This window comes from Coptis chinensis, chromosome 3 (assembly GCF_015680905.1).
Source record: "Coptis chinensis isolate HL-2020 chromosome 3, ASM1568090v1, whole genome shotgun sequence".
Lineage (NCBI taxonomy): Eukaryota > Viridiplantae > Streptophyta > Magnoliopsida > Ranunculales > Ranunculaceae > Coptis > Coptis chinensis.
Genome location: NC_141458.1, coordinates 115,524,915 through 115,537,251, shown reverse-complemented (window position 1 = coordinate 115,537,251; position 12,337 = coordinate 115,524,915). Strand labels below are relative to the sequence as shown.

Below are 12,337 nucleotides of genomic sequence, written 5' to 3'. Positions count from 1 at the left end.
ATTAACAGGAAGACAACATTTATCTTTGCTTTCAACCAAAAGAAATGCCTCACTCATATTAAAAAAAAAGGAACAAAGGCCACGAGAAGCACTGTAAGCCTCATTGGTGCACTACAAAACGTAGCAGGCAACAACATGTGTCATTAGGGAAGAAATCCATAAAACTGCAGCCATAATGTTCCACGGGTAGTCCCAGACTCGAGTCAGTGAGTCATGAAAAGGAAAAGAGATTAATTACAAGTAAAGGTCGACCAGTTCACTTGTCATTCGTCAGACCAATTGCCCCAGTTAGAAGAAGCAAAAACGAATATACAACCATCAAATATTCGCGTCATTATGCATTCATCAGGTACAAAATCCTGCTTGAGGCATATGAAATATCAAACTTGGGAGATCATTCACACTTTTCTTTGGTAGTAGGTAAATCAAAAGAAGGGTCATAAAAGATGTGTTAGCAAAGATATTCTTGAACACTCAACTTGCATACTTCAAAATCCCACAACAGCTGATATTCATTGAAGCAAACAATCTTAGCTAATAACATTAATAAGGAATAGCAGGACTACACATTCTCACTTTCTTTAACAATAGGGCATTACAAAGCTGACTTTGATAGATTAATCATTCTTGTCAAGACCCTATTTTGTATAGGGATCTGCAGAAGTTGATTGGTTAGGATCAGTTTCTTCATTCAGGAAAGCACTACAATAAGTATTTCTAGTTGGTGAAGACCGTAAAATTTACGCAGAGTTCTGTACTCACCAGCGTTCCCTGGGTGTACCATCAGGAAAGGCAGGTTCAAGTACCCTGTCTTCATTATTTCTAGAGTCTACTTTCCTAGCAGGCGTACCCTGTTTTGAGCTTCCGTCAGCATCATCAAAAACTGGGGGTGTTTCATCATCTTCATCACTCCAATCATCCACACCATCATCGTCATCATCATCAGTATCGAAATCATCATCATCATCGTCATAATTTTCATCATCTTCACCAGACCAATCGTCACCCTTTTCCTTATCATTTCTCTCTTCTGAGCTCCCAGTTTCACTACCATCCACCATACCAGTCTGGCGTGTACCTCTTCGGTAACGAGGTACTAAAACAAGGGCACGGAATTTCTCCTTAATAATCAACAGCCTATCCTTATCGATCAATTGAGAATCGCGATATGCTTCACGTAGGAATACAGAATCTCTCTCACCCTTCAATGACACATAGAACATATCAGGGTGCCTAATCAACATCCCCCTCAGCTGCTGAGAGAACTTAAACTCATCCCTGAAATGGGTGAGATGATCTACAAGCGTTCTCTTCTCAATAGTGAGACTAAGTATTTCATGAACAACCGCACAAGCATGCTTTTCTTTCTGAGGGGTACCAGATCTCAACCCTGTAAAATCAGAGTAGGGAGAAACATAAGGAATGTCTCTAAATTTACTTATCCTTCTCATCTCTCCCTTGGAAAGATTCAGACCCCTTGGTAGTTTCACTCTATTGAACTTGGGAGGTCTATCTATGATCAGATTCCTTTCTTCCACCTCTCTAGCCTGATTTTCTTCTTCACTAATCTCAGCTGCGGAGACTGCAAGCTCGGGATCCCAATGTGTTAACTCTAGCGCAGGACCGCGGTCAGTAGCAATCACCTTAAAATACTGCGGGTATCTTTGACAAATGGTGTCACGAAAATCCGGAGAAAGTCCTAAATCAGTCATCAAATGAGCAATCTTCTCAATATGAATCCTCTTATCTAAAGACATCATCAATAATTTCCTCAACTTCAAAATCACCAAGTCTTCCATCTCATTTCTCACCTTCAACTCCTCCATGTAAATCCGTTCCGCCTCCGGTGTTAATCTAAACTTAAGTGAATACACCCCTTCTTCCACAATCTCAAAAACTGCAGGAAAACGCTTCAATAAAGCGATAAATCTACGTTTTCGAGTCAACCCCAATTCTCTTCTAAACTTACCTAGTTCTCTAAGAGACATAGTTCTATCAGGCTGACTGACCAAAAGCTTCCTTATCTTTAACACCAACTTCAACTTCTTATCACGTTGGATAACATTATCAAAAGGCATTTCCTTTCTCCTCTTGACAATAGCTCTTATTGGGTGAAACGGAAAATGGGTTTTCCTCAAATCACCAAACCCAAACTTGTTCTCTTGTAAAACCAAACTCTGACCCCAAAATGAGGCCTTTTCTGTAAGATTGACAGAGAATTTGAGAGAAGGAGATGGGTATGAGAGAAAGAGTGATAGTGGTGATGAAAATAAGATTCTGGAATCCATGTTGAAGTACTTAGGAGATAACAAATATAGGACTGAACAAAAAAAAAAGATTGAAAGCGAGAAGAGAAGAAGGATCACTTACTGCTATGCTGCTAAAGAGAGTTGGGGTTTTGAGGGTTTTAGAACAGCATGATGAGAAATATCTTTGGTTTCATCATTTTTACGTTATCCACTTGTGTTGGGTCTTGACTCTTGACTTTTGACTCTTCTGTTTCTGTGTTTGACTCTGTCGAAAGAAGGTAATTTTCAATGGATGTCAAACCATTCGAACTGGTTGTAGGTTCGAAGTTAGACCATTCGAACTGGTTGTAGGTTCGAAGTTTCAAGGTTGGTGGTGTTAAACAGATTAACAGAGTAGAAAAAAAAGTAACACGAAAAATAATTTCTCATTCATAAACTGAAGCAAAAGGGAGAATAAGAAGCTACATTTTCTAAACTCCATCCCTTCCAACTTGCATCCATACATCATCTGATCAAACTAAATTTGAATCTAATGGTCAAGTTAATCTACATCAATAACAGCATCCCAGCCATCTAAAGGACTATAATAAAAGGTTGAAGTTGCTGACCTGTTAAAAAGAAAGATTTACAGTCGACAAATAACAGATTGTAACTCCAAGGTGGCATCTAAAGTACTAAATCAAAATGTTGAAGTCGCTGACTGTTAAAAAGTAAGATTTACAGTAGACAAACAATAGTTTACAACTCCAAGGAGGCCATCAGCAATGGTGATGAAATAGTGAAGCCAGTCTTTCTCACCAACGTTGCACTCTCCCTCCAATCCGCCGTGCAAGCTGCCAATCTTTCTGCACTACATTAAGATAAAAGCAATCACATAATTAGTTCACATGGCGTGACAGCCCTATCTACATGTAGCTTAAAACATGGGCTTCATCCAATGTAATTATGCTATAGTGCTATACTACTCAAAACTTCTTTTCATAAAGAATGCGAGAATGTGATTCTTATTTCCATAGGTAACCTATCCTCAGGTATCATATCATCATATATGGTGATGCTCGGTACTCATTCGAAATAATTTTCAAATATGAAGTCGTTTCTTATTTCTCCGAGAGACACTTTGCTCGTAAGAAAAGTGCATGGTATTTGGTTCTCATATATGGTGGCGTTTGTTCAAGAGAAGTTCACCCACGTCTGTATACATTAATAGAATAAAAACAAGGACTTAGGTTAAAGGCTCTTCAGCAAGTAAAAGAGAACCATCATACGTCAAAAGTTGAGCTTTAAGTGACAAGAGGAACTAAACACATGTGACAAATGCTAAACTAAAATCAACAATTGTTACGGACTTGTCAAAAGTAACCAGTCTTTTAATCATACTATAATTTGATCTGTTCCACAACCCTAATACTCATATGAGTAGCGACCCACGGGCTTCCTTTCAAGTCACTACCAGAAACTTCTACACATAGCATCCATATGTAGGAAAGTGCTAACCGGATGCGGGAAAGAAGTAGCAAATACCCCAAATGGAAATTCTGCACTTGCTCCATAAAATAAAAATGAAGAACAATATAAACGAAAACTAGTAGGTGCATAGGCATTAGGCAAAAAGAAAGTGACTGCCACTTAAAACTACATGGGATTATATTGGAACAACACTGATTTACAGAAAGTACGCTCCCTATGTCACGCTCAATTGGCATATCAAAAAAAGGAAAGGGTGGGTGGGTGGGTGGGTAGGTGGGGGGAGGGGAGTCCAAACAAGCCAACAGCAGGGCTATACAATGATGCCAGATTTGCTACTCCTCCGTGCGATTCCATTATCAGATAAGATAAGTTCATGAATCAAAACACTACTTCTAACATCCCCAGTCTTATAGAAGAAAAGCTAATAGGATGGGAATAAAAACATTACATAATTGAAAATATAGCCATGTAGTACTACATTTTATTTTCCCCATGCGTTCTCATGTATCTCTCCCTCTTGTAGCAACATTATTGGCTATTGAAATTTGGAATAGTCATATAATTAAATTAGACTACCAGTGTTTTTCATCTAACGCTCCAAATTTTTTGTGAGCATGTCCTAAGGTTAGACTTCTTTGAATGAGTTAAATTTTTGTGAGCATGTTCTCCATAGTGGGGAGGCCTATCTAAAAATTCAGCACTTCATTCAAAACTTATAAGTCCACAATTTTGTTTGGATTTATTTACAATGTGGCCAGAATGCGGCTTTATCCCATATATATATGTTAGAGGTTTCAAATTAGCTGAAATTTTGTAGAGATGATCTTTATAGTGAGTGTTTCATAACCATAAAAAATTAGGTTTGAATTCATTTTATAAGTGAAGTTTTACTTACGTACTTATTTTAAATTAACTTCAGTAGCTACTTTATATATATATATATATTAAACTCTCGCATAAACGTACCAAAGCTAATTACGACTCGAAATAACTTTCGACTAAATATTCAATTATCTAAAAAATAGGGGCGTGACAAATCCAATTAAGCATACCCCAACGTACCACGTCCACACCATGTAGCGTACCTAGGGGTGTCTCTTTTTGCCAAATTTCCGATTTTGCCGAAATCCGACCCAAAATTGGTTTGGATCTGGGTGTAGTTTTCATGGTCTGATATCCAATTTTCCGATTTCCGAAAATTCTGAAAAAAATTGGATCGGATTTGAATATAACTCTAGAAACCGATTAGATCCGATATCCGATCCGAAAGTTCCGATATATAGTCGATCTAAAATTTCCAATATTATTGCCAATTTATTCCGAAAATATGTACTTATAAACTAATAAATCTCCACTATCCACTTGATTAGATCTCGACCGTTCATTCACTTTATAGTTTTTGTACTTCCAAAAACAAAACAAACAACATAACCTAGCTCCTGACATGTGAAGTCTTGGTTTGTAACATGTAAAGGCTAGCTCCTAAGTCCTGACATATAAAGTCTTGGTTTGTAACATGTAAAGGCTTTTAGCTCTTGACATATAAAGACTTTTAGCTCCTGACATGTATTAGGCTTTTGTTAGTTCCTTACATGTAGAGTCTTGTTTTTTTTAAGTTCCAAAGTGTTTTACTACTATTGTATATTACTATATTTTGAAATTTACTGATGTCAAATTTTCTTTTCCAAAAATAATTGAAAGTAAAGAGATATGTGAAAATTTACCCAGTATTCCGAAATTTTCGAGTTAGTCCAAAATTTCTGAATTTCCGAAATTGGAAATATATTTTGAATCCGAAAAAAAATTGGATCAGATTTGACTAACATATTAGGTTCCAAAAAATTCGGAAAAAGTTCCGAAGGAGGTTAATCCGATCCGATGTCACCCCTAAGCGTACCCCGTATCCGTATCCCATATCGAAACGACTTGCGTTTCTGGCAATATTGGGGCTATCATATGTATGTAGTCACAAATAGCTCCATAGCTCATTTGAACTTCTATTTGCAAATGACAAAACGGACTCAACTTGATATGCCAATGTCTAAAAAGATCTTACTTCTAACGCTCTTAATCATCACATAGCCCACCGTAAAACGAATCCTTTGAAGACAATTATCATAATATTTTAGACCGATTAACTCATCAAATCACTTCCACACCCAACTAAGTATATACACACACAACACCTTTCATATGCTATGAGGGGTGTTAATATAGTTATTCCAATAATCTTGTGAGAATAAAAGTGGCAACTTACTTAGTGTAACACGCTTTGCATGAATTGCACAAAGCATAGCATCCTCGAACAAATGAACCAAGTAATCTTCAGCTGCCTACAAAAATACCATCACAAGGATTATCTAAGTTCACGTATCTAGGTCAATCAACAACATCTAACGACATCCAATTAATAAGTCCAACAAAGAAAGTACAACAAAGAGTCTTTGTATAAAAATTGTTTCTCATGCAAAAAGCACAAACTTTTCTTTTTTCTCTATGAAAGAACGACTAGAAAACTGAACTTCTTTATAGCCTTGATTGTAGAGAACTAATTACTGAATAAATTGCACTAGATTAAAGCATAACAAGATGCAAGCAATAAGATCGTCCTGATAAAGGATCATGTCCACATATTTTTAACCGGCCTATATACACACATTTCATGGGACACCAATAAACAGGTACAAAAATCTCAATAGCTTCTTCTCGACCAAGGTACTTCACGTGACACTATAGTATAAAACTGCACCAGTTTCAGCATGTAGTATCCATATACACATCTAGAGCATCTATCAAAGGTAGTTCTTTGATGATTAGTATATCCCATTTATTCCCATAATCAAGACAAACAATTATCTTTTGTGTTCTTTCCCCTATATTCAATTATGTAGGCATTGATCATTAGAAAACTAGACTGTAAAGATTTCTATGCCAGTAAAGTGAGTACATTTTTAACTCTATACAACAATTGTATAAGAAACAATATTCAAGAAAACCTAGATTAAAATGAAGATCAAGTCTAAATCATGTCCTTGAATGAAAGGTTGTTTTGCATTTGAGTCCAACATTATTAGCTATTTCATGTGCATTAAGTCATCTATCTAACATGTTTAACTCATATTTCTAACCAAGACTATATTCCTTAGTGACATTTAAAACTTTAAGATATTACCATTTGCAATTGCCCATGGACCCACTCTCCACCAAAATTACCCACGTAATAAACCTTTGGTATAACTCAAATTGCTTTGTGAAGCTACATTTTGAGTGTCTGTTAGGCATGGATGTCATTTAAAGATCTAGATGAATGCTTTCCAGATATAATCAACTCCATTCAAAGCAATAAGTAAGTTTGGCTTGGCAAAGTTTGATACTACAACTGCACAAAGGCACGTATACATTCTGAGAGTTGAAATGGTTATACTTTTCAAAATATCATATAACGTTAAAATACCTCTTGAATAGCAGACAAAGCTTCAGCAGTCCAACGAGTAACAACATTGCTGAATGCATCAGTGCACTCCCTCACCTAATTTGCAAATGACAACTAAAGCATCAGACAAGATTTTAATACTTTTGTATAAACTTAAAAGCCTAGTTTCTTGACCTTCAACACTCAACAGCATAACATGCCAGAAATCACAATCTTAGAAAAGACATATATATTATTGTATATGAATCCATATTTCACTTAAAAACAAACACAAGACTTTGAGAGTTGGAAATGGTCCAAGCACAATAACCCATTATGACCGTTACATGTATTTAAAGTTATAAAATAACTACGCATACTGACATACATACTGGGAAATGAAAGGTCGCAAATGATATAATGGATAAAATACAGACATACAGCATCCCATTTTAAGGCTAATGCCAATAATAGCAGCAGATATGACAGAATGTTGAACATATCAGCATTTGAGATCAAACCCAAAGACTCAATAAAAGAAGAAAAACTAATACATTTTCTCAAACAGTTTCCGCATAAATCTTTGATAACCCGGGGAAAAAACAATAATAATACTCACAACTCGAATGAAGGGTGCAGCGGGAATAACGAGTTTGAAAGTCTTTTGATAATGTCTAATCTCCCTAAGTGCCACTGTTCCAGGTCTGTATCTACGTCGCTTGCGTTGTGCAGTAGCAGAAGCAGCAGCAGCACCTGAAAAGAAACATTAACTCACTCAAAACTTATCATTATTAGGGTTTTCTAGGATGAGAGAAAGGTAGGTGACCTGGTGATGATGACGTGGCAGTAGTTCGAGCCCTTGGATTGGAGGTTCGTTGCTTTGTTCTCGACATAGTGATTTGGTTTCGTTTGAGACGAAGTCTGAAAAAGTGTGGTGCTCTCTCCCAACGGTTAGATAAAATAAAACCAAAAACTATTTCTTTTTTCCCCCTCGCCTTTTCAAATTAATTTTCCCCCTATTTTTTCTTTCAAATGGCACATTACTGCCTGCCCCCCCAAATACAAAGAAAAACAAAATAAGACCGTTGTGTTGGAACTACTACGGAGTATGTTGCTCAGCGATACCTAACCTGTGTTGTTCTGCTGGATTTCCTGTTTCTCATTATTTTATGGCCAAGAAACTTGTAAAGATTGGAGAAAGGGGAGAGAAGCTTGACAAGAGGGCTTGTAACTTGTTGGTGCTACTACACAAGACTGTCAGGAAATTGTGTATGTTTTCTGCTGTATATGATATATTTGTCAAAATTTGGGACATTCTATCGAAATTGTGCATCACGCTGATATCCAGCATTTCACCCAATTTGTAGGCATAAATTGCTTAAAATCCTTGTTGGCACGAAATGTCTCCCACACTACAAATCAAAGGAAATATGATGTCTGCGTCACTGCTTGTACAGATTGATGTGCTCTAAACTTCAGAAAAGATCACCAAACTTACCATCTGAAATTTTTACAAAGCAGAAGACTTATTCATGCATATTATGATTCAAATAAAAGAGAAAACCTTCTTTGATCTATCAGATAGCTCAAAAACTTAAGTAGAATGCGCCTGCATGTGACTGTAGTATAGCAGACATAAGAATTCTGAATGCCACATGGCAGAAAGAACGAAAGCATACAACTATACTAGAGTTATTTGGGGGGGGGGATAACACAACCTATAGAGCTTCCAAATGATTCATTCAAAATCTGAAGGAACACGAACAAATAACTATATGTGACTTTGATCGTAAAGTGAGATTACAGAAGATCAAAAAAATAATCCAACCCTTGCCCAATTTCCCAAATCGAGATGCCAGCTCCCAGCGCACGAGCTTCCTCCAGCCGCATTGAGATTGACATTAATGATGGGTAGAATACAGCATGCTTGATTTGATTGTTATCAGAGTAAACAAAAAAGTGCTCCTCACTTTCCTCATCCCACTGCAATACAGGTCTGTGTTTCTCCAACAAAGTAAGGTAATCACTGCCAGTGATAGCTCCACCACCTACTCCTGCAAGTCCAATGAAATTAAATTTCCAGAAGAAATCATTAGAGTGTTTATACGAGAATTGTCTTGTCTGAAACATAACAGAGGTTTCCCATGTAGCACCAAGTGACCATGCACCTCCGGTTAAATCAAATTCATAGACCACTCAAGCCAATACCTTTAGAAAGCAAGAAATCGTTTCCATAGAAATTCATTCCAATAAATATCTTGCGGGCCAAATTCAGTTCACTGCTACTAGTCGCACCAAGAAGAATCCGTACAGTTGCCGTAATCCATTTTAAAGGAGCATTCGGACCAGGATTATGAGGACCTGAGAAGTCATAGGTCATAAGTGAGAAACCATCAACGGCATCACTCAAGCTCTGGAGATCGCGCGGCCCAAAATCATGTTCTTGTAGCTTTGCAGAACGTGGTGGGCCAATAACATAAATTAATTGGAGATAATTCTCAGGTTTCCTTTCTGACCTTACTGAATGCAAGGCTTGTCCTAGTTGCTTAATGAACTTCAGTGCCTGGGTATACAAACCAAGAAAAGGTCCATCATAGGGATGCATTTTAAGAGCAAATTTTAATTCACCTAACAACTTTGCATGTTCGGAATTTTGATGGAAAGTGTGCAATTACCATATTCCGCATCTCAGGATCATGTAAGACACCATATGCTGCCCACCTTGACCAGGACTCCAGCACGATACCATCATATTCCATCTCCCTATATTAAAAGTCGTTAAAAAAAAAAAACGTTATTGTTCAAAATTCTAAGTAGTTCCAACACATAACAACAGAAACTGTTAAGCCAGTACACATTTCCATAGCTTCTTCACTGTTTTTTTTCGGTTCCATTTGGGATAGCAAAGACGACGTCTGACGCACTCAAATTCCATAAACATACTTTTTTTCATCATCATTATCACTTAGGCATTTGGATCAACAGAACTGAGAAGCAGTTTTTATATCATGTAATGCATCGGCTTTTGGAATATCAAGTGTAAATATGCCACATACTACTTTGAAAGAACGAAGAGATAGATGGCTTACTTGCACTCCGTTACTATAAGATCGATAGCTTTATCCTGCTGCTGCTTCTTCCTAAGCAAGTTATTAGGAAATGCTTCTATAACAACTCTAGGCATAACCTATTAATCATAAATGATAACAACTTAAGTGAAATTGCGATACAACAGAATTCTATCACATAAGCAATAACTCACAAAACAAAAGCTCAGCAATTCGTAAATAAGCTTCTCTTTTTCTATCTCTATAAAAATTAAGGGATCTAAGGTCAAGCCATTCTCCTGTTTCGAACCCAAAGTTAACACTTAATTAATGTAAGAAGCAATTAGTCATGTATACACTTCTGCCTCAACATAATTATATGCCTATATCTTACAAATTTTGAATCTCTTTCTCTCCACAATTCAACATTTTCTTCTAAACCACTTGTAGTAAGACACATATTATTTAGTTAGTTTTTGACTTCAATGAACATAACAAGCTCCAAGTCAAGTTTATTACTAAATGTGAATAACTACCAGAGCATGACCGTTCTTTCTGAGCTCCGAAATCCATCCCATATCAGCATTGTGTCGTCCATCCAAAACGATGTCAGCCCCATCACTAGAACCAATAAATAGAGAAAACAAGTCAGAAAAAGAATAGCTGCTAACTTAAAATAGAAGTATATCGCTACAAGACTGTGAATATACCTCTTTAGATCATACCACACGGGAGATAGATGAGTAAACTTGGAGTTAAATCTCTTTGCCAACTCATATCCTCGAGAATTCCTAAATAATATTGGAATGTCAAATAAAATATATTTCTATTCCGCTGCGTAAATTTAAATCATATTTTACCAAGGAGTGATGTACGCCAGTACAGGATACGTATAATTACGCCGAGACGTATTTTCTGAGACCTTAAAATTTTCCTGAATTTCTTGAAAATAAAAACTAAAAACATTAATAATAAATACAAAGAATAAGAAAGAAAAAAAAGAATGGAAGTAAATAACTTACAGTGAGGGTTTCTTGGTAATTCGTGATGGGTTTAATAAGTCCTCGTTCATAAACAGAGAGAGTAGTAGTAGTAGTAGTTGTAGTTGTAGTGGTGTATTTCATACGGTATATGTAAAAGGAGACTATAGGAATGAAGATTGAAAAGAACATGAAGATGACGAACCGGTAGTTGAGGTAGCGAGGAGAAGAGGGAGTTTTTCTGGTCTGGTTTTCTTTGACTTGGTCGGTAGAAACTCGTCGATCTCCCCTTCTCTTTGCCATGTTTTCAGTTCAGAATTCTCACTGATTCGCAAGTGTAAAAAAACAAGGAAGTAACAAAAACCGTAGTGCATCCCCGTTGGGCCTAAGCCTGGTGTTCTGTGTGTCAATGGACCTTGTATTTATAGACAACTGGGCTTGGACTTTGCGTTTTTCTTAAGCTCGGTTAAAACTTACAGTTTTCTAGCTTTACGCCTTTACTCCCCCAAGTTTTCCTCTTTCTTTCATCTAGCCTTTTACCCCAAGATCACACCAGAACTTAGGCCAATTAAAAAGATTTCATTTTTTGCCCAATAGTTTTCTAAATTTTAACCCCCCTTAATTTTACCCCCCCCCGTTTTTTCATTTAGAGGTTTACCCCCAAGATCACACCACATCCAAGTCAATCATTATCTTTTTTTGTCAATGTATGTAAAAAGATTTCATTGCCACTTCCCTTTTAATAGTTTTCTACCTTTAACCCCCAGCTTAGACTAATTAGTTTTATCTCCCCAATTCTTTCATCTAGAGGTTTACTCCCCCCTCCCCCAGAACTTAGGCCAATTAGCTTTACCCCCCCCTAGTTTTTTCATCTAGAGATTTACCTCCTCAAGACCACAACACATCCAAGTCAACTGAGTTTGACCGTGATGTTTTTGGTCAAGACAAATGAAAAAACTCTAATGCCCTTTTCTATATATAATTACATAAATATCCTGTGACTTTGGCAAATACAAAATTAGAATTCAAATAATCTAAGACACATGTCATGATCTTGTGAACTCTATCCGACAGTTACCACCAATCCTTATCAAATGACATCCACACCCTTAACATTATGAAATTACATAATTAACCTCACGATTGTTAAAAACTACATGTATGCTAGGAGAAAACTAA

General features: G+C 36.8%; 3 protein-coding genes across 4 annotated transcripts; all 3 read right to left on the bottom strand.

The window, feature by feature from the left end:
• Positions 1-484: 484 nt before the first annotated feature.
• Positions 485-2,662, bottom strand: WTF1 (Ubiquitin carboxyl-terminal hydrolase family protein). The gene has a single exon (XM_086596327.1). The coding sequence runs from the start codon at positions 2,286-2,288 to the stop codon at positions 759-761; it is 1,530 nt and encodes a 509-aa protein (XP_086452453.1). The 5' UTR covers positions 2,289-2,662; the 3' UTR covers positions 485-758.
• LOC147513303 (histone H3-like centromeric protein CENH3) lies at positions 2,656-8,786 on the bottom strand. The gene is made up of 5 exons (XM_086596330.1): positions 7,958-8,786; positions 7,751-7,884; positions 7,174-7,248; positions 5,977-6,052; positions 2,656-3,099 (listed from the first exon to the last, which is right to left on the bottom strand). The coding sequence occupies exons 1-5, from the start codon at positions 8,022-8,024 to the stop codon at positions 3,044-3,046; spliced, it is 408 nt and encodes a 135-aa protein (XP_086452456.1). The 5' UTR covers positions 8,025-8,786; the 3' UTR covers positions 2,656-3,043.
• Positions 8,787-8,854: 68 nt separating this feature from the next.
• Positions 8,855-11,551, bottom strand: LOC147513302 (Glycosyl hydrolase superfamily protein). 2 transcript variants are annotated; one of them, XM_086596328.1, is made up of 8 exons: positions 11,201-11,551; positions 11,039-11,112; positions 10,889-10,969; positions 10,715-10,799; positions 10,221-10,318; positions 9,807-9,894; positions 9,340-9,694; positions 8,855-9,185 (listed from the first exon to the last, which is right to left on the bottom strand). In XM_086596328.1, the coding sequence occupies exons 1-8, from the start codon at positions 11,459-11,461 to the stop codon at positions 8,932-8,934; spliced, it is 1,296 nt and encodes a 431-aa protein (XP_086452454.1). In that variant the 5' UTR covers positions 11,462-11,551; the 3' UTR covers positions 8,855-8,931. The 2 variants fall into 2 exon arrangements, with proteins under 2 accessions (XP_086452454.1, XP_086452455.1); XM_086596329.1 differs by lacking the exon at positions 11,039-11,112 and having other exon boundaries at positions 11,201-11,388.
• Between the last annotated feature and the right edge of the window lie 786 nt (positions 11,552-12,337).

Excerpts from the sequence above, each read along its gene's own strand:
- LOC147513302 (XM_086596328.1), bottom strand. The coding sequence starts at position 11,461 with ATGGCAAAGAGAAGGGGAGATCGACGAGTTTCTACCGACCAAGTCAAA. Across the intron at positions 10,970-11,038 it reads CTGGCGTACATCACTCCTTG|GAATTCTCGAGGATATGAGT; the intron begins GTAAAATATGAT and ends AATATTATTTAG. Across the intron at positions 10,800-10,888 it reads GTGTGGTATGATCTAAAGAG|TGATGGGGCTGACATCGTTT; the intron begins GTATATTCACAG and ends TATTGGTTCTAG.
- WTF1 (XM_086596327.1), bottom strand. The coding sequence starts at position 2,288 with ATGGATTCCAGAATCTTATTTTCATCACCACTATCACTCTTTCTCTCA.
- LOC147513303 (XM_086596330.1), bottom strand. The coding sequence starts at position 8,024 with ATGTCGAGAACAAAGCAACGAACCTCCAATCCAAGGGCTCGAACTACT. Across the intron at positions 7,885-7,957 it reads TGCCACGTCATCATCACCAG|GTGCTGCTGCTGCTTCTGCT; the intron begins GTCACCTACCTT and ends GTTTCTTTTCAG. Across the intron at positions 6,053-7,173 it reads CTTTGTCTGCTATTCAAGAG|GCAGCTGAAGATTACTTGGT; the intron begins GTATTTTAACGT and ends GTATTTTTGTAG.